The 22,690-nt window shown below is 44.0% G+C and overlaps 1 protein-coding gene across 6 annotated transcripts in view; it reads left to right on the top strand.

Annotated features, from left to right (window-relative positions):
* Positions 1–22,690, top strand: part of NPY5R (neuropeptide Y receptor Y5) — a 232,788-nt gene that overhangs the window by 199,270 nt on the left and 10,828 nt on the right. For 3 of the 6 annotated variants that reach the window (XM_073606063.1, XM_073606054.1, XM_073606052.1), the window contains exon 2: positions 247–2,357. The exons of 1 other annotated variant lie outside the window; for it this stretch is intronic. In XM_073606063.1, the coding sequence (XP_073462164.1) occupies positions 256–1,623 (1,368 nt within the window). In that variant the 5' untranslated portion in view covers positions 247–255 and the 3' untranslated portion in view covers positions 1,624–2,357. Of the gene's footprint in view, positions 1–243; positions 2,358–22,690 lie in introns of those variants that run through there. 2 more of the 6 variants (XM_073606058.1, XM_073606061.1) reach the window with 1 other exon arrangement.

The raw sequence follows: 22,690 nt of genomic DNA on the forward strand, positions 1-22,690 counted from the left end.
GAATTATTTTTCCATCACAAAAAATATCACGAAACACAATGCTTTCCTGTTTATTGAATGGATGAATGCCAGTGATGCTGTAAAATGAATATAGTGTATGTGTGTGTACATGAGTGTGTATTTATGTATCTTAAGCAAAACTTATACTGTTATTTTGGCATCAGCAGCTACTCATTACTGTAGCTTTTAGAATGTTGCTACTTTTACACAGGTTTACTAATTGCTTTTCTTTGTATCTCAAAGCAGAGCTGTGAAATGGATTTTAACGTGAAAGACTTTAATAACAGAACAGGCACAAAAGAAGAAAACAGCACATTGGATATAACAACCACCAATTTTCCTGCATGGGAGGATTATAACAGTAGCGTGGACGACATACGATACTTTCTAATTGGGCTGTACACCTTTGTAAGCTTGCTTGGATTTATGGGGAATCTCCTTATTCTCTTGGCTATTTTCAGAAAGCGCAAACAAAAGACAATAATCAACTACCTCATTGGAAACCTGGCCTTTTCAGATATTCTTGTTGTACTCTTTTGTTCTCCCTTTACATTGACATGCGTCTTACTCGACCAATGGATCTTCGGTGAAGTTATGTGTCATGTTGTGCCTTTTCTTCAATGTGTTTCTGTTCTCATTTCCACACTAATGCTCATGTCTATTGCCCTGGTGAGATACCATATGATTAAAAATCCACTATCTACCAATTTAACTGCCAACCATGGGTACTTTTTGATCGCTACTGTCTGGACTCTAGGCTTCACCATATGTTCTCCTTTGCCAGTTTTTCATAAAATCATTAATTTGAGGGAAGCATTCAACTTAGAGCCCATGATGAATAGTTACCTGTGCATTGAGTCATGGCCCTCTGATTCATACCGAATTGCTTTCACCATATCATTATTGCTGGTACAGTACATATTGCCACTGTCCTGTTTAACCATAAGTCATACAAGTGTTTGCAGAAGCATAAGTTCAAGGTTACCAAACAGAGATGTTAAGGTTGAAGAAAATGAGATGATTAATCTGACCCTTCAGCATCCTAAAACTAACAGGTCTGTTGTGGAAATCTGTAGTAGTCGGAGGTGGAGCTACTCCTGTGTACGCAAACACAGAAAGCGCTACAGCAAAAAATCAGCCAGTGTTGTCCCAGCAATTCTGAGAAGACACCAAGAGAGTAATACTGGGGATATCCCAGAAACATCAACTACAGAAAGGAGTCATACTTTGCCCTCTAGTCTTCACACTTTACCTTCCAGTGTTTACTTACCCGGAGTACCCATATGTTTTGAAATGAAGCCGGAAGAGAACTCTGAACTAAGCAACATGAATTCTGTCTCAAAATCCATAACCCGAATAAAAAAAAGGTCTAGGCGTGTTTTCTGCAGGCTGACAGTATTGATCTTGGCTTTTGCTGTCAGTTGGATGCCACTTCACCTTTTTCACCTTGTAACTGATTTTAATGCCAACCTAATTTCCAATCGACATTTCAAATTAGTTTATTGCATCTGTCACTTGCTTGGTATGGTCTCCTGTTGTCTAAATCCCATACTCTATGGATTTTTAAATGATGGTATAAAGGCAGATTTGATGTCTCTCATCCAGTGTTTTCATATATCATAGGCTGGAATCCAGCTGTTATTTTATTTCCTGTAAAACAAAGATGCAAAAAAGTATCTACAGAGTTGAGTCAGACACAACAACTGAAGTGAAACTTAGCCATGCGCTAGTATAAATATCTACTACTTACCCACAGTCAACTAATGTTATCATAGCTTAAAATGTATATTTGCAGACAAGTTTACAGTATGGCATATGATCTCCATGAGGTCATTTTCTATTCTTTTTACTAGTGTAAAAATGACATTCGGTATGTACAATACTTGTTTTTGTTCCTCTTCCATTTTATTTACTCGGTAACTATGTATGCTTTAATTTAAATTATGTTTTCTATGAATTACATTTATTAATGTAATTAACTATAAAATGATGCATCATATGTAAGTGAATGTTTATTTAATAGGTTTTAAGACATTGTACAGGAAACTCATTTACGTCAGTGTTTATTGATTAATATAAATGTGTTTGCAGAAGGAGATATTAGCTTTGAATTTGCAACCATTTTAAATAGTTTTTTCTATAATTGTTTTTCTTAAAACAGAATAATATTGTGCAAGTGTTATGTCAAACAGTGCATTGCTTGCAGAATCATTAGAACGTCTGGCATAATAGTTGTCCTTTAATGATTTCGATTTTTTAAATTTTTGCATACTACATATGCAGAGCTTTGCCATTCTGATAAAATTTACTTTGTGGTTTTAGTGTTACTTAATATGAATAAAATTCTGTCCATTTGTTTTGTGTGTTGTATGTTGTCATTATTTCAGGAAATCACACGAAATTCAAATGAAAACAACCCATGCTTTTACTTTTTTCCATATACAGTAAATGTTTCATATTTTCTACTCATAATTACAGAATGTGTAGGATTTGTTTATAACAATTTACCCCTCACTCCCATATACCATGTGACATTTTAAAACTGAGATATGGTGGACAACTTGCCTTAGGAGAAAGACAGCTTTTTTTTATGTTTCAGACTGGTAATCAGGAATGGCTGCTGTTTAGTCATAGATCATGGTAAGAAATAATTAGTTTAAAATTGTGTTCTTAAGGGGGGCGTGGCTAACTGCCGAGCAAGATGGATGCTTGATTCCTCAGCTCCTACACCGATCGGACAATATAACAGCATAACCGCCATCCAGGCACCTCTCAATGGCAGACAAGCTCACAGAATCATAGATAAAGGACACAGCTATGTCATATCACACTCACAAACGAAAAGAATACAGGCCGCCGAAGAAACTGACTGACTTCTTCACAATGCCGTCAGATACAGAATTCCAAGATGGCGCCTGCAGCCCTGTACACAGAACGGCCTCGGCCTACACTGACCTCCCTGACGCCCATGAACCAAAAATTTCTTTACAGCATCCATCCTCTGAATCTAATCCACCATATTCTTCAATATCAGCCGGTAATAGTTGAGGATGTGACTGGATTCTACAGACGCCAATACGGAGGTGAGTCCTGTTTCTTCCCTCACCTCAGCACAGCCATCTGCCATAGCTGCCTTCCCCACTACTAATCAGCCAGTATTAGACACCACAATGAAGGAGATGGTCATCACACTGCAGAATTCACTCCACAATGACATAGCATCCATGTTCACAAAATTCTCCTCTCATATGCAGCATTTGGGTCAGAAAGTACATCAGATTGAAAACCGTATAGGTAATGTGGCCAAAACGGTAAACGACCTGGTGGAGGCGCAGGACCACACACATGAAGAACAACAGTGGATGAAAGCCAAAATGGCGGACCTTGAAGACAGGTCCCGCCGAAATAACGTAAAAATACCTGAAAATGTTATGCCACAAGATTTAAATGCGTATGCCAGAAAATTGATTTCTACCATTCTACCAGATTTGGCACCAGTAGAAAGCATACATCGCATTCCCAAACCGCCACACCTCTCCGTGGATGTACCCAGAGATGTCCTCATGAGGGTCCATTTTTTCCATGCCAAAGATCAACTCTTGTTCAAATCCAGGCATCTAGGAAAACTCCCGGCACCATACAGTCACTTACAACTGTTTGCTGATCTTTCACAATACACCAGACAGCTGCGTAGACAGCTGAACACCATCGCAAAACCGCTTAATAACCATAAAATCCCGTATCAATGGGGTTTCCCCACAAAAATTCTGGTTACCAAAAATGGAGTCAGACACAGTATCTCCACGGTTCAGGAAGGAATCATACTTCTCAATCTTTGGGGAATCATACCTGAACCACCTGAAACGACCATCTCCAATCAAAAAGGGTCTGCCCGCAACACACCTGATAATCCCACAGCTGGGAAACTCTAACACGTTCCTACATGGCGGTTAAAACATTGAAACCCATGTAACACTTCGTCCGATCGGATGCCTTGCTCGTTGCATATTACACCACAAACTTTCACCCCGCAAATCCTTACTGCAGCCTAGTTGTGATTGGCTGTCAACAGTTATCGATCTATTACCGACAGTTTGTTTAATACTGCATTCTATTAACTTTTTAAAATTTTTTTATTTTTTCAACCCTTTCTTCCTCATTTTACCTCATCACCCTGAGAGCACCTGAATACAACGCAACTGGAGAATTCACATATTGAATCATACTGAAAATCATATCGGATACACCTGATCGTGAGTACCACCATTTCTTATCACACATTACCACATACCAAGCAGAATGCCTAAATTCCTGACCCTCAACGTCAGGGGCCTTAACCATCCTGCTAAAAGAGCATCTATGTGGCGTACAGCCAGAGAATCCAACTGTGATGTCCTCTGCCTACAGGAAACACACTTTAAAAAATCAGCGGAACCTAAATGCACTAATCGTCAATTTACCCACATTTGCCAAGCATCAGGTCCCACTAAAAGAAATGGAGTTATGATCGCATTTAGAAACTCCCTCAACTTTACGTTACACGACAGCCTAACGGACAAAGAAGGCTGATACCTGGTCCTAGACTGTACCCTGGACAAAACCAGATATACCATTGTCAATGTATATACACCCAACACGAGACAGCTCAGATTTCTAACTAAATTAATGAAGAAACTTATCAACTTTCGTCAAGGAAGCCTCATCATATGTGGCGATTACAATATAGTACCAGACAACGAAATTAACACGTCATCCCGTAAATCCAGACTGACGTCACCCATGGGCTCCTTCATAAGAAACAATGATCTTTACGACGTTTGGAGATGCCACCATACCACCGAACGAGACTACTCTTTTTTCTCACATAGACACAACTCATATACCCGGATTGACTATTTTCTTGTGGACAAATGGACTCTGACAAAAATTTCAAACTCCTCCATAGGAACAATCACCTGGTCGGACCACGCACCAGTATCAATTGAGGTCACGGATAGTCCACACCATGCACATACTAAGATTTGGAGAACCAATGCAGCAATTATTCAATCCCCTGAAAACTCAGATTATATTCGTAGATATCTTGAGGAATTTTTTTATATAAATACTGGATCAGTATCCAACAATATTACCCTATGGAATGCCCATAAAGCATTCATTAGAGGGATTATTATCCAATTAACTGCTAGAGAGAAGAGAAGGAGATCACAACGTGTAAATAATATCACATCCACTATTAAAAAGCTAGATGAAAAAAAACAGAACAACCCTGATACTAAATTAAAAGACAAACTGACTCTTCTTAGACAATAACTAAGAAACATGCTTTTAGACTCCCATAACAACATCCAAACAAGATATAGAGCCAATCACTATGCCACAGGAAACAAAGCAGGGAAAGCACTAGCACTTAGACTCAAAGGTCATCATATTAAAACTAAAATCCCACATCTTTTTCACCCCGCAACAAACCAAAAACTCATGGACCCCCAAACCATTGCAGAGGCATTTAGCCACTACTACCAATCCTTATATAACCTGAAAGATGATATCAATACCGCCCAACCATCTAGAGAAGATATTGATTCTTTCCTAAAAGAAATTAATCTTCCTACTCTCTCTCAGCAACATATCACAGATCTAAACAAGCCACTCACTTCCCTTGAAATTCTAAATATCACTTCTACTCTACCACCCAACAAATCACCTGGTCCAGATGGCCTCACAGGTGAACATTACAAGCAGTTCCGCACTACCCTAGCACCATACCTAACACTAATGTGCAATGACGTTGCCTCCTCCTCTTCTCTCCCCAATGAAATGCTTAATGCTTTGATAATTACGTTACCAAAGCCAGGGAAGGAACCCACGGTACCTCAAAATTTCAGACCAATTTCGCTCCTAAACATAGATACAAAGATATACGTGAAACTAATAGCGTCCAGGTTGGAAAAAATTATGCCCACGTTAATAAATACAGACCAATCTGGGTTTACAAAAGGGAGACAAACTTATGATGCAACACGCAGACTCATAAATATCATCCACAATGCTGAGACTAACCGAACGCCTTCTCTGCTCCTTTCATTGGATGCAGAGAAGGCGTTCGATAGAGTCCACTGGTCCTACATGAGAGCAACACTCCATAAATTTGGTTTCCAGTGTCATATTCTCTCAGCAATAATGGCCCTATATTCATCTCCCTCAGCCCAAGTTTATACAGAAGAGATGGTTTCTAAATCCATTCCAATTACCAATGGAACCCACCAGGGATGCCCCTTATCGCCCCTTATTTTCAATCTTTTAATAGAACCACTGGCGGAACACATCAGAATGAATAAAAACATTAAAGGATTCAAAATTGGAAAAATTGAACACAAAATTAGTCTATTTGCCGATGACGTAATTATGATGATTACCAATCCTGTGTCTTCCCTGGCTTCAATCCAAAAAGTATTACACAGATTCAGCTCTATCTCACACTATAAAGTCAACGAGAGTAAATCTTACATCCTTGATCTAGGACTAGATGCAATCTCTAGTAATTTATTACGTAACACCTATACATATCCATGGGCAGAAATAGGTATATCATACCTAGGCATCACACTCACAAAATCGGTAAAAGGTCTATTTCACAACAACTATGTAGAAACCAAACAAATGTTAATCGCAGAAATGACCAAACTATCCAAACATGAGCTTTCTTGGTCAGGCAGATTAGCTGTATTCAAAATGCTAATACTCCCAAAAATTTTATACACGTTCCGAGCCCTACCCATACCTCTCAGCAACACATATCTTATCCCTACAAACCATAATTCTGCATTATATATGGCAAGGTAAAAAACCAAGAAGCAGTCACTCTAAACTCATCAAACACAAGACGACAGGGGGGATGGGACTCACTGACATTAAACACTACTATCTAGCCACTATTCTATCCCAATTAAAAGAATGGCTGTCTACTCAACAAACCAAGTTATGGGGGAACATTGAGAACACCGCAACTCCAGGACCAAACCTAAAAAATTGGTTGTTTAGCACTCCCAGTGCTGTCTCCCATCTCCACTTATACTCACCGACTATACGAGCTGCAGTCAAAGCTTGGAAAATATTGCTTAACACCAAGTGGAAGTCACTCACCACTTCACGCTTACAGATACCCCTACATACTCTCCAAATTCTATCACCAGATCTAACCATACCTAATTGGTTAACACAGATAGCACAAACTACTGAGAAACTCAGAGATAAGATAAAACAAACACCTTTCCCTGTCATTCAAACAACCTACAATGCGCCTACATCAGACTATTTCACCTATCACCGTATCAAACGTGCCTCAATGCTCACAAACAGAGGGCTCACTACCTACCAAAACTTCTATTTCTCCCAAGAGACAGATGCAAAAGGCATCTCTATTATCTACAACACACTTCAGGAAAAATTAGTGTTCTATAAATCTAAACCATTTATAGACTGGGAAACAGACATTAAAATACAATTCTCCGACCAACAATGGCAACAGGCACTCAGATCAATATATAAAGCCACATGCTGCACCTCTTTATGGGAATTAACAAACAAAATAACACTTAGATGGTATCTGACACCCCACAGATTGGCTAAATTCCAATCCACCACCTCCCACCTTTGCTGGAGAAACTGTAACCAAACAAGAAATCTAATCCACATTCTGTGGTCGTGTCCAGTGCTGACACAATTGTGGAAAGTAGTAGAAGTTCTTATCCAAGAAATAGGACATTACAACATCTCTCTCACACCACAACTAGCTGTCCTCAATATGATACCGGGTAACATACCGCCATCATTTAGAACGATTCTCTCACACATACTTCTTGCCACTAGACTGCTCATCACCAAATCCTGGAAAACATCAAACGCTCCATACTTAATGGATGTGATCACTTTGGTTCACTCACACAGTACATATAAGACCATACACTCAAGGGGAAATAACTCACAGACAAAAACTCAAAGACTCTGGCAACCCTGGAAGAGTTGGTATACACAAAAAATAGAGAAAAACTGAGAAAACTGGATACACACTTTAAACATAAATCCAACAATACCATGCTTACTATTAGTGCTCTCTCCCCTCCCTTTCCGTATTACCCCACCTCTACTATCAATACACTTGGTTGTTCACCCTTATTACTGCACTCGACTCTATTGCATACACTCTAGGTACTCGCTTGTTCGATTCAGTAATTGCTTACATTGTTAATATGTTTTTTGTGGTACTAGTTTTCACTACAAGTCATTTACAATATTAACTTTGTGAACGTTTAGTCTATGATGTACCATTCATTGCATATGTTGCCTTAGCAAATTAATTTCAATGTAAACTGTAAATCTTCAATAAAAAGATTTGAAAAAAAAAAAAATGTGGTCTTAAAGAAGAAGTCCAGCCTGGGCTTGTTTAGCTGGGCTTCTCCTAAGGGTCAAAGGAGTGCAATTCGTTTTGCACTCCTGTGACCTGTTTTCAGCAGAGAGCGGTCTGATGACCGCTCTCTACTGACAACACCAAGATCAGTCCAGGCACCATGTCATCCCGACTTCAGAAGTCTGGATCCGACAGGTGCCTGGACTGATGACAGTCTCAGCACCTCAGCGAGCTGCTGAGACGGCTGCTCCCTGCCCCTCCGCAGCTCAGTGCTCCAGTGAGCATGGAGGAGCAGAACAGGAGAGCTGCTGATTGACAGTCAGCAGCTCTCCTATCAGGAAGCCAAGAGAACCGAGCCATTGGCAGTGTTCGATGGCTCGGTTCTCAGTGCAGAGATGCCAGGGGACAGATGCAGCATCGGACCGATGCTGCATCCACCTAGGTAAGTTTGAATATGGGATAAAAGCCAAACCCATACTTTTCCTTTAACGTTCCTGGCGGTTTTCCCAAGTGTGGCTCAGGGTTAAAATTTAGGACCATTAGCAGTAACCCCGAGCCACACTCAGGATTACATCGCAGGATCCTGGTGAGGCTTTACTTACCTTGTCCCCGGGATCCTGCGATGTCCCCCGCTGTGTCTGTGGGCTCCGTCCTCCTCCGAAGCCTCTCCGTGCCAGGCTCCATTCCCTGTGAGCGGCGCGATGCACGGGGGCGGAGCCTGGCGGCAAATTCAAAAAATTGTAAAAACATAACACATACAGTACTGTAATCTTACAGATTACAGTACTGTATGAAATCGTTTCACATCCCTTTTGTCCCCAGTGCTTTGTCCTATGCCCTGCATGCAGTTTTATGTTATATATACTGTTCTTTCTGCCTGGAAACTGGAGATTGTCCATAGCAACCAAAAAGTGTCCCTTTACATCAAAAGTGGCTTTAGACCAGCTAGAAAACAGCGATAGTAAATTAGAACACTTGCAGAATTAAGCGATAGTGAATCGTGGGGAAATTTATTTTATTATTATCATTTTTATTTTTTATTTTTATTTATTATATTATAATTTATGTTTTTGTGTTTCAAACTTTATCATACCCGGATATCTACTAGACTCTTGTTTGGACAGATTTAAGTGTGTTATTGTTAAGAATTACAGACCTACAATATAAAACGCCAAATTTCCATGCAAAATAATTGTACCGCTTTCAGCACCTAAAATCCGAAATAATCATACCGCCAGGGAGGTTAAGCCACATCTCAAACACCTGTGTAAACCTATATCTGCATGTGTTGGATAGGGATGGGCTGGATGTTCGAGTCGAATGTAAGTTCGACTAGAACTTCGGCTGTTCATTTGTTTGTAGAACAAACTAACAAATGGTGCGCTCGCAGGAAGTTCGCCTGCTCCGGAGCGACCCATAATGCACTGCAAGATCGCAGTGCATTGATGGCTGTTGATTGGCCAAAGCATGCAAATGACCTGTATGCTTTGGACAATCAAAGCGCAATGTTCTGTGAGAGACATAATTGTCTAAAGGCATGTCCACGCCCCACACTATATAAGGCTGTTGCTTACACGGCGGCCGTATATCGTGAATGAATGGAGATTAGGCAGGTAGTTAGTGTAGTGTGTAGTCAGTCAGTGTAGTATATATATAATACAGTTCAGAGTATATAGTGCAGTTAGTGTAGTATATATAATACAGTTCAGAGTATATAGTTCAGTCCCAATAGTATAAATAATACAGTTCAGAGTATATAGTGCAGTTAGTGTAGTATATATAATACAGTTCAGAGTAATAGTACAGTCTGTATAGTATATATAATACAGATCAGAATATATAGTGCAGTCCGTGTAGTGTATATATAATACAGTTCAGAGTATATAGTGCAGTCCGTATAGTATATATAATACAGTTCAGTGTTTATAGTGCAGTCCGTGTAGTATATATATAATACAGTTCAAAGTATATAGTGCAGTCTGTCCGAGTTATGAACAACTCCTACTTATGAACGACCACAAATGCCGGCCACTTGTGCTCCATGCTGGTCCTGGATAACTCCGAGCACCACTGTACACATCCCACACTGCATTACTACATGTACTGCATGGCCAGAAGAGCCCCGGATAACATAACAAGCGCCCGGAACATCCTACATCCATGCACAGGAGGAAGTTACACTTACAGTACAAATGCAGTGTTCTGACTTACAAACAAATTCCACTTACGAACAAACCTACAGTCCTTATTGTGTTCGTAACTCGGGGACTGCCTGTATATAATACAGTTCAGAGTATATAGTGCAGTCCATATTGTATATATAATACAGTTCAGAGCATATAGTGCAGTCTGTATAGTATACACAATACAGTTCAGAGTAAATAGTGCAGTCCGTATAGTATATATAATACAGTTCAGAGTATATAGTGCAGCCAGTGTAATACATATAATACAGTTCAGAGTATATAGTGCAGTCCTTATAGTATATATATATATATATATATATAATACAGTTCAGAGTATATAGTGCAGTCCGTATAGCATATATAATACAGTTCATTAGTACACTAAAAAAGGGCCCGCGGTCCCTGCCTGCAAAAGGCAGTTGCTAACACCTGGCAGAGCCAGTGTCAGGCCTAACCATGCAGTGTCAGCCGTGCCTGGGAGCTCAAGCAAGTAGAGTGCTGGAGGAGCTGAGGAGTAGAGGTCTGCAGTAAGAGTTGTGCTGGAGGAAGAGAGATCTGTATATACCGGAGTGCATATAAGTTGTTCCAATTCTTTTTCTAAAAAGTCGTCCCAATTGATTGTTCTAAAATTCACTGGGCATCCCAGACTTTCTTTATCCTACCTCCCAATAGTCTCATATTGGACGGGACATTCCCGCATCGTCACCTTTGTCCCGTGGTCCCACTGTGTAGGAGGTATGTCCTGCATCATTGTTTGCAGCTTCCATTAGCTGTGTGCTCACAGTTGAGAGCTTTCACTTTAAAATACCGAAGCCCAGTTTCTATGTTAGAAAGTGAAAGTAAAACATCTCCCGTGGCTCCTACAGCAGCCTGCCTGCTCTGCACAGGGGACAAGTGCTGGCAGAGTGCAGCATATTCAAGAACAGGAGGGGGAGAGAAGTGCTTGATGGGCTGCAGTGTGATCCCCATTCTCCTACCTGGTCGAGGATTTTGCTGCAGTGGATGAAAGAGCCAGAAAGGTAACCATGGGGATGATGGTGAAGCTTTGGGGAGGGTAGGTGGGCTAAAGATTAGGGCAGAGCGGAGGAGAGGAGTTGTGTTGGGGGGGTGCAGAGGTTATTGCTGAGGAGGGGTGTAGTAATAATATGTAACAGTAACCGGAACGGACAGTCAGCCAAGCCAGAAGTCAGGGATCAATGTAGTGGAACAGCAAGCAGAATCTGGAGCCAGAAGGGATGTCAGCAAAGCAAGTCTTGAACAGGATCGCAGGAGATAGTTTCTATGATGTGACCAAGGTGAAGGCAGAGCTCCTCTGGACTGGATGCCTTAAGTAGGCAGGACTGACGAGCAGGATATCATCAACAGCTGAGTAATTGTGGAGAGATAGGAGCTGGCAATAAGCCAACAGCTGAGCGGCCAGGTCAGAGAAGGAAGGGCTGAGGCCAGCTGTCAGGAGACTTAGTAGACCAGACTGTGTGGACTGCACAGAGATAACCCAAAATGCATGTAAATGAATAATGCTATTAATTAAAATGATAAATCAGAAAATACAAACAGTGCACAACCAACCCAACAAACCCACCAACAACAACAATATATACAGCAAGGGGAAGTACCAGAATCACAGATGTCAGCCAGGCCATGGTCATACACGGCAGGTCAGCAGGACAAGGGATATTCCAGAAGCGTAAACGTTAGCCAAGCCAAGGTCATACACAGGAAGATCAGTAAATGAGGGACAGGGAACCAAGAGGACAGAGAGGGGATGGATCGAGCTGAAGGGTACAGGTACACAGAAGGGAACGGGTCAGGATAAGCTCGGGAACAAGGTTGGATGCAGGCTCAGGATCGGTAAACAGCAAACAAGGTCAGGGCTCAAGGAGAGAGATACCAAGGCAAGCATGTGAGAGCTTGCCAGGTATTTATGGGACTGACAATCTTCATGTAACACCTGAGCGCAGGGAGTGTTGTCTGCTCCATACTGCCAGGATCCATACGCTGGTGGACGTCAGTACTGCGGCCAAAAGATGAAATAACACCAGCAGGGAAAGATTCCCCTGACAGTTCCAAACTGCCAGGAGACACCTGCTGGTGGACCCCAGTACTGCACTTCAAATGATATATCTTACCAGCAGACGAACCCTTTCCTGACAGTACCCCCCCCTCAAAGGAGCTGCCTCTGGACGCTCCAACTGGAAGTAATTTTCCAAAGGTAATGGCCTCACACTGAACAATAGATGAGGGCAAGTCAGACTGGGCATCGGGTACTTCAAACCGGACAGCGGGCACATCACAGCAGACAGCGGGCACATCACAGCAGACAGCAGGCTCTGGGTCGTCGAGCTGCGCAGCAGGCTCTGGGTCGTCGAGCTGGGCAGCAGGCTCTGGGTCATCGAGCTGGGCAGCAGGCTCCGGGTCGTCAAGCTGGGCAGCAGGCTCCAGGTCGTTGAGCTGGGCAGCAAGCTCTGGGTCATCGAGCTGGGCAGCAAGCTCCGGGCCATCGAGCTGGGCAGCAGGCTCTGGAACATTAGGCCGAACAACGAGCACCGTCAGGGCAGGCCGGATCACAGGCACTGGCTCAGCAAGCTGAGTAACGGGCCCCGGCCCAGTGGGCTGGGTAATGGGCCCCGGCTCAGCGAGCTGGACACCGGGCACTGGTTCGGCAAGCTGAATAACGGGTACTGGCTTAACAGGCCGAGTGACGGACTTCGGTTTAGCAGACTGGGTAACGGACACCGGTTCAGCAGACTGGGCAACGGGCACCAAAACTTCAGGCTGAGACACGGGCACCGAAACTTCAGGCTGAGATACCAATATCACGACATCAGGCTGGAAGGCAGGCAATGAGACACCAGGCTGGAAGGCAGGTACCAGGATATCAGGCTGGAAGGCAGGCACATCAGACCGGAAATTGGGCTCATGAGGCTGAACAGTGGGCACATCAGGCTGGAAAGTGGGCACATCAGTCTGGAAAGTGGGCACCGAGACATCAGTCCGGGCAGCAGGTACTGGAACTTCAGGCTGGGCAGCAGACACAGGCACTGGAACATCAGGCAGAACAGCAGGTACTGGCACAACAGGCTGAACAATAGGTACATCGGACTGGACAGTAGTCACTGGAGCATCAGACTGGAACATGGACACTGGGATTTCAGGCTGAGCAGCAGGCACTGGGACCTCAAACTGGACAGCGGGCACAGGCATTGGCACAAGAGGCTGAGTAGAAGACACTGGCACATCAGGCTGGGCAGTGGACAGGAACACATCAGGCTGGGCAGTGGACAGGAACACATCAGGCTGGGCAGCAGACAGAGGATCGTTAGACTGGGAAGCGGGCACATCAGACTGGAACACTGGCAGCAAAACTTTAGGCTGGAACATGGACACAAGGTCATCAGACCAGTCAGCAGGCACTGGGACGTCAGACTGGGTAGCAGGCACTGGGACGTCAGACTGAGTAGCAGGCACTGGGACGTCAGACTGAGTAGCAGGCACTGGGACGTCAGACTGGGTAGCAGGCACTGGGACGTCAGACTGAGTAGCAGGCACTGGGACGTCAGACTGGGTAGCAGGCACTGGGACGTCAGACTGGGTAGCAGGCACTGGGACGTCAGACTGGGTAGCAGGCACTGGGACGTCAGACTGGATAGCAGGCACTGGAACATCAGACTGGGTAGCAGGCACTGGAACGTCCGACTGGGTTACTGGCAGAATTGTGTGGGTTGGAAAGAACTTCTGTTTCTTTTTTGGTTTAGCCACTGTAGCTTTGTAAGTAACTGCAGGGCTGTAAGAAAAAGATGTAACTGGGCAAAAGGAAGACCAGGGAATAGTGGCTGGAGGAGGGTTTTGTGGAATTGTTACAGGTGGAAGAGAAGAGGCAGGTGAATTGAAAGCAGGATAGGTGCAGTGAGTAGAGACTGGGTAATAGTACTTGGTGGGAAGCTGTGTATACTGGGCTGTAGCTGAGGTTGCCATGGGTGACAGGGAGATAGATTTTCGGGAAGGCAGGTGACTAATGGCAGGGCTGGATTGTTGTGGCTTGGCTAAATACAAGAGATCTGACCATGCCTGTAGCATAGGTTGAACAAAAGTTGGTTCACATACAGCCTGTTTAATCAGAGATTGTACTGAACAAATACAATCAGATAACACCTGCTGGGAACAAGAGGAATAATGTTCATAAAAAAAAACGGATCATCCTCTAACAGCCATACCAGGGATTCAACTTGGCCACATTAGAAGGTGGGAGATATGACATTGCTTCCTTCAGGCAAACATGACAGGGCTGGCTTTGCACATAACTGAATCAAAGGCTGCACATCCTCAAATAACATATGACCCTGATCTACTAGGAATTGACCCGACTGGATAGTTTCCAGCAGCTGGTCACTGGACCATCTTTTAACGTCTGGCGACAATATTCACTATCCTCTGCCGCCAGCAGAGACAAATAGACAATTTCATTGAAATACATCTTTAGTGAGCCCAGCAAACCAGGAGGATTCCTCAATGCAGCCACGTCTGGTCAGGGATGGCCTTGGTATACTCTCAGGAGACTTAGTAGACCAGACTGTGTGGACTGCACAGAGATAACCCAAAACACATGTAAAGTGAATAATGATATTTATTAAAATAGATGATAAATAAGAAAATACAAACAGTGCACAACCAACCCAACAAACCCACCAACAACAACAATATATACAGCAAGGGGCAGTACCAGAATCACAGATGTCAGCCAGGCCATGGTCATACACGGCAGGTCAGCAGGACAAGGGATATTCCAGAAGCGTAAACGTTAGTCAAGCCAAGGTCATACACAGGAAGATCAGTAAATGAGGGACAGGGAACCAACAGGACAGAGAGGGGATGGATTGGGCTGAAGGGTACAGGAACACAGAAGGGACCGGGTCAGGATAATCTCGGGAACAAGGTCGGATGCAGGCTCAGGATCGGTAAACAGGCAAACAAGGTCAGGGCTCAAGGGGAGAGATACCAAGGCAAGCATGTGAGGGCTTGCCGGGTATTTATGGGACTGACAATAATTGTCTTCATGTAACACCTGAGCGCAGGGAGTGTTGTCTGCTCCATACTGCCAGGATCCATCCGCTGGTGGACATCAGTACTGTGGCCAAAAGATGAAATAACACCAGCAGGGAAAGATTCCCCTGACAGTTCCAAACTGCCAGGAGACACTTGCTGGTGAACCCCAGTACTGCACGCCAAATGATATATCTTACCAGCGGACGGACCCTTTCCTGACACCAGCCCTGACAGTACCCACTCCTCAATGACCCCTCCCCCTCGGAGGACCACCAGGCTTGTGGGGAAAATGTCTATGGAAATCACAGAGGAGGACAGGGGCATGTACGTCTGAGGATGAGACCCAAGAGCATTCCTCTGGACCGTACCCTTTCCAATGCACCAGGTACTGTATGAGCCCACAGAACCTACGGGATGTCAACAATGGACTGTACTTCATACTCCTCATGGTTCTCAACCTGTACAGGGTGAGGATGTGGCACTGAGGTAGTAAAGCAGTTGCAGACCAAAGGTTTTAATAAGGAGACATGAAATACATTTGAAATACGCATATTAGAAGGAAGGTCTAATGCGTAAGCCACTGGGTCAATCCTGGGAAGAATACGGAAAGGTTCAATAAACCGAGGTGCTAACTTTAGTGAGGGAACACGAAGTCGGAGGTTGTGAGATAAGAGCCAGACCCTGTCCCCAACCTGGTAGGAAGGCGCAGGCAGACGTCTGCGGTCAGCATGGAGTCTGTACCTATCATTAGCATGTTGCAAAGCCTCCTGGATTTGTGCCCAAGTGGAACGAAGACCACGGAGATGCTCCTCTAATGCAGTAATATTCTGCAGAACAAACAAGTCAGGCAACATGGAAGATTGGAAACCATAATTCGCCATAAACGGGGACAATCGGGAAGCAGAATTCAAGGCACTGTTGTGAGCAATAATATAAAAGAGAATCAACCAGCGCAACAAAAATATCTAATAAAAGCAGCTGAAATACTGAGGGTCAAAATATCAAATCCCAAATATATCAATATATCATATCAAATGGCAGCTGATGAAGTCCCGCCCCCCCTTTGGGACGTAACGCATACAGATACCACATGACCTTGTTCGTGACGACACCCGCGTCCCACAACACTGATTCTCGTGGATATACTTTGCTATCTAATGCCATTAATCCTAGCACTGGGGTACAGTGTGAGATTTGAGAGTGTTTTTTATCTTTTTAAATAAACATTATTTTGATTAAACCAGAGAGCACTAGATATTGTTGCTTCTATTCCATGTACCGATCTCAGAGTTGATGAGGAATCCATGTCTAGTTACCTACACCGGCATTGCACTTTACATGTTGTGAAAGCTTGCTGACCTAATTACCCTTAAGGGAATTGCTGTTTTGACCTGACTGATCTACTCAGGGGTCCACCGCATGAGGTGAGGGGCCATTTCGCTTGTTGGTGGAGGGTGTCACATGTTTTACTCATCACTCATCTCACTGGATATCTGCTAGTGCTCTTGCAATATACTTGCTTTATGAAGAACTTTTAAGGACTGTTTTTATTTGCATTTTTATTCCTTTTTGGTGCTAATTTTAATTGCTTTTTGTTAGTTTTGTATAATCAGTTAGCGCTGTACTGCCTTTCTCTACTGTTGTGAGCAAACTCTGCCCACAGTAATAGGTCTGACCAGTTGTTATACTGGTCAGAAATATAGCAACGTAGGAATTGCTCCAAGGACTGATTGGCTCGTTCTGTGGCCCCATTAGACTGCGGGTGATACGCAGAGGAGAAAGCAAGCTGAATTGTGCACAAAAGGCTCGCCAGAACACGGGGACACAAACTGACTACCCCTGTCCGAGACAATCTCCTTGGGTAGCCCATGTAAGCGAAAGATCTCCCGAGCAAAAATAGAAGCCAGTTCCTTAGAAGTGGGCAACTTCTTAAGTGGAATACAATGAGACATCTTTGAGAACCGGTCAACCACCATAAGGATAGCTGTGTTGCCCTGGGAGTTGGGTAACTTCACAATGAAATCTATAGACAGGTGGGTCCAGGGCCTCTCTCCGTTGGGTATGGGTTGTATGGGTTGTAGGAGGCCCACTGGAAGGTGTTGTGAAGTCTTACTCTGAGCACACACAGAACAGGCAGCTATGAAGGCAGTTACATCAGCACGTAGACTAGGCCACCAGAATTGTTGGGAAATGGCCCAAAAGAGTTGATTCTTCCCAGGGTGGCCAGCAGCCTTGGGAGAATGGTAAGTCTGAAGCACGGAGACTCTCTGGGACAAAGCAGTGGTCACAAGCTTTCTTAGGAGAAGCATGGACCTGAGCAGCAAGAATTTTGTCACCCAAAGGAGAAGTGAGACTGGTGCGAACCGTAGCCAGAATACGTTTAGGAGGAATCACAGAAATCGGAACCGACTCCAACTTGGAAGTGGAGGAAAATTGTCGTGACAAGGCGTACAGCCCTTACATTCTTAATACCGGGTAAGAATGAGACAATGTAATTGAAACTTGACAAGAAAAGAGCCCATCGTGCTCTTTAGCCTCAGACAAGAATGTGAGATTCTTATGGTCAGTAAGAATGAGAGCCGGCACAGTGGTACCTTTGAGGAGATGTCTCCATTCTTTCAGGGCTAAAATGATCGCCAACAGCTCTCTGTCACCAATCTCGTAATTGCACTCCGCAGGTGACAATTTCTTGGAAAAGTAGCCACAAGGATGCATGGCGCTCTCAGAGGTAGGACGTTGAGACAGAAGGGCGCCAGCACTAGTCTCAGAAGCATCAATCTCAAGGATAAAAGGTAACATAGGATCAGGATGTGCCAACACAGGAGCAGAAACAAAGGCAGCCTTGAGACTTTTAAAGGTCTTAATGGACTCCGGAGACCGACTCTGTAGGTTACCGTCCTTTCTGGTCATATCAGTCAGGGGCTTGACCAGAGACGAGAAGTTACAAATAAACTTCCGATAATAGTTGGCAAAGCCCAGGAAACTCTGCAGAGGACATAAACCCACGGGTCGGGGCCATTGTAGAACTGCCAAAAGTTTCTCTGGGTCCATCGAAAAACCAACAGTAGAAATGACATAACCCAGGAATTTAACTTGTTCACGATGGAACTCGCATGTCTCCAGTTTACAATAGAGATTTGTTCTCTATTGAAGCACACGACAGACATCTGTGTGGTGGCTCTTTAGAGACTTGGAAAATATGAGGATATCATCGAGATAAACCACCACAAATAACTGCAACAAATCTCGGAGGACAATCTCGGAGGACATCGTTAATAAATTCCTGGAAAACTGCCGGGGTGTTACAAAGGCCAAAAGGCATTATGAAGTACTCATAATGGCCTGTTCTGGTATTAAACGCAGTTTTCCACTCGTTGCCCTCCTTAATCCTCATGAGATTGTATGCCCCTCTCAAATCAAGCTTTGTGAAAACCATTGCTCCCTTGAGGCGGTCAAATAATTCTGTAATCAACGGATTCGGATAGCCATTCTTAATCATGAAACAATTGAAATACAAGGTCTTAGTTCACCACTCTTCTTCTTCACAAACAAGAAACCAGCACCAGCAGGAGACGAGGATTTGTGGATGAAACCTCGAGAAAGTGGGTCTGCAACATACTCCTCCATGGCCTTATCCTCCAAGACTGACAAAGGGTAAACCTGGCCACGAGGGGCTATGGCACCAGGTTGAAGGTCAATTGCACAATCATACGGCCAGTGTGGAGGCAAACTACTGGCTTAACCTTTGTCAAAGACATCACTAAAATAGCGGTACTCCTCTGGTAGGGAGGAGAGTGAAGAGGTGCCCAGGACCTTGGCTACCTTCTGGAAGCATGTCTCACTGCATTGTGGTGACCAGGCGTGAACCTCAGCACAGAGCCAATCAAAAGAGGGGTTGTTCCTCTGTAACCAAGGATAACCAATAACCAGTGGAAACTTGAGGAGGAGGAAATAACTTTCCTCATTTCTGGTGAGGAAATAACTTGGAATTGGATTATCTCATGGTGAAGAGCCCCTACAGCCATGGACAATGGAACCGTCTCATGAGTCACATGTGCAGGCTGTAGCGGTCTCCCATCAAGAGCCTCAATGGCAAGGGCAGTGTCATGCAGCTGCAGCGGAATTGAGTGCTTCGATACAAAGGCAGAATCAATGAACAGGCCTGCAGCCCCAGAGGTGATTAGAGCCTGTATCTAAACGTACAACTCAGCCCAAGAAAGGATGTCCAAAACCAGGGGCTTGTCCTTCTGGATAACTGGGGATGAAACAACGCCACCTAAGGTCTGTCTGTGACAGGACCTCAAGGTTCGGGCATTCCTTGGATGGATAGACTTCAAAAAGTGACCTGCCTGGCCACAATAAAGGCGCAATCTCTCCCTCCTCCTAAAGGCTCTCTCATCCGCAGAGAGACGCGTGGAAACCCAAGTGCAAGGATTCACCTTTACTGACCGACTTGGTACCAGGAGGCATGGGAGGTGAGGACAGAAAGGGGGGACTACTAAGCTCGGAGATAAATGTACAGGAGGCTTCCACAAGCGCTCCTGTACGTCTGGAGCCAATGAGGATGGCAAATGTGATCAACTTCTCCAGCTCAGGGGGTATATCTCGGGCTGTTATCTCATCCTTGATGGTATCCAAGAGACCATGAGAAAAAGCAGCCACGTGGGCCTCATTGTTCCACGCAACCTCTGCTGCCAGAGTACGTAATTCAATGGCGTAGTTGGCAACAGTTCTCGTGCTCTGTTCGATGGACATGAGGCACTTGGCAGCAGAAGTGGAGCATGCGGAAATGTCAAATACCCTTTTAAACAAAGCCACAAACTCAGGGTAGCTCAAGATAACAGGTTTTTGCATCTCCCATAGAAGGTTTGCGCAAGGCCTAGGCTCTCTCAGAAAGCAAAGATATCATGAAACCTACTTTGCACACTTTGCTAAAGTGTGAGGGAAGGTATTGATCTACCCACTGCTGCCAGATTTTAGCATATTTAGCAACTCAATCTTGTAATACTGCTTCAACTTTAGCATGGACCATGGTTTGAGCCACCCTATTCAAACTTTACAGCTTTTTAATGATTCCACACCTAAAGCAGTAGTACACTTCCCCCACTCCCAATTTTTTTTACCACTTACTAGGCATGAGCCGAACACCCCCCGGTTTGGTTTGCGGCAGGACATGCGAACGGACCGAAAGTTCGCGCAAACATTCAAACACCGTTAAAGTCTATGGGACCCGAATGTGAAAATTCAAAAGTGCAAATATTAAAGGCTAATATGCAAGTTATTGTCCTAAAAAGTGTTTGGAGACCCGGGTCCTGCCCCAGGGGACATGTATCAATGAAAAAAAAGTTTAAAAAACTGACGTTTTTTTCGGGAGCAGTGATTTTAATAATGCTTAAAGTGCAAAAATAAAAGTGAAATATTCCTTTAAATATCATACCTGAAGGGTGACTATAGTATGCCTGTAAAGTGGTGCATGTTTCCAGTGTTTAGAACAGTCCCTGCACAAAATTACATTTCTAAAGGAATAAAAGTAATTTAAAACTGCTTGCGGCTGTAATGTAATGTTGGGTCCCAGCAATATGGATGAAAATTATTGAGAAAAACGGCATGGGTACCCCCCCAGCCCATTACCAGGCCCTTTTGGTCTTGTATGGATATTAAGGGGAACCCCGCACTCAAATTAAAAAAAGAAAAGGCGTGGGGCCCCCAGGCCCTATATACTCTGAACAGCAGTATACAGGCGGTCCAAACAAGACAGGGACTGTAGGCTTGTTCTTAAGTTGAATCTGTTTGTAATTTGGAACAGGTACATTTTGTAAGTGTAGCTCCAGCCAAAAAATCTATTTTTAAGCTTTTTGGATAACATAGGGAAGGGTTATCACCCCTGTAACATTTGTTTTACTGTCTGTGCCCCTGTTCAGAAGATTTCACCTCACTTTCTGTCTCAATGACAATTGGATTTTGAAAATTTGGGGTTATTGGGGAAACAAGGATTGGTGATAAAGCATCAGTGGAGACACCTTTTTCCCATATTAACTCTTACAGGAGAGAATTCCCCTTCCTAGGGGTAGATTTCCTCTCACTTCATGTTGTCTCCCTCCGTTTGTAAGTAGGAGTCATTTGTAAGTCAGATGTTTGAAAGTAGGGGACCGCCTGTATATACTATACAACCTGCCCTATATACTCTGCAGAAAATTGGGCCTTAGGTGTTGGTGGTACCAGAACACTGTAAGCCCTCACAGTTACTCTTGGTGGGCACTGGAATAGGCCCTGCTGAGAAATATATCAATAATTGTAATTACATGCCCCTGTTGAACAGGGTCAGAAAAATTGGGCCTTTAGTGGTGGTGTGGTGGTGTTGCCACAACACTGTAAGCCCTCACAGTTACTCTTGTTGGGGCGCTGGAACGGGCCCTGCTGTGAAATATTATATCAAGAATTGTAATTACATGCCCCTGATGAACAGGGGCAGAAAAATTGGGCCTTTGGTGGTGGTGCCACAACACCGTAAGCCCTCACAGTTACTCTTGGTGGGCGCAGGAACGGGCCCTACTGTGAAATATTAAATCAAAAATTGTAATTACACGCCCCTGTTGAACAGGGGCAGAAAAACAGGACTTTAGGCACTGGTGCTGGTTCCATAACACTGCAACCCCTCACAGATACTCTACTTTAGCACAGGAACAAGCCCTGCTGTGAAATATTACAGCAAAAATTGGAGATGTGCCTCCTCCTCCTCTCTTCTATTAGGCACCCACGTAGAGTCAGTGACCTCATCATCCCCTCCCTCCTCGTCCCTGAAGCAAACCTGGCAGTATGCTGCAGCTGGGGGAGCCACAACACTGCAGCCCCTCATGGATACTGTAGTTGAGTGTAGGAACGAGCCCTGCTGCAAAATATTACAGCAAAAATTGTAATTACACGCCCCTGTTAAACAGGGACAGAAAAATTGGGCCTTAGGCACTGGTGGTGGTGCCCTGAAAAAAATGTTCTTAGAAGCTATCAACATGAACATTGAGGAGGAATAGGATAGTCACTCAGCATAACAGGA

This window comes from Aquarana catesbeiana, linkage group LG01 (assembly GCF_042186555.1).
Source record: "Aquarana catesbeiana isolate 2022-GZ linkage group LG01, ASM4218655v1, whole genome shotgun sequence".
Taxonomy (NCBI): Eukaryota; Metazoa; Chordata; class Amphibia; order Anura; family Ranidae; genus Aquarana; species Aquarana catesbeiana.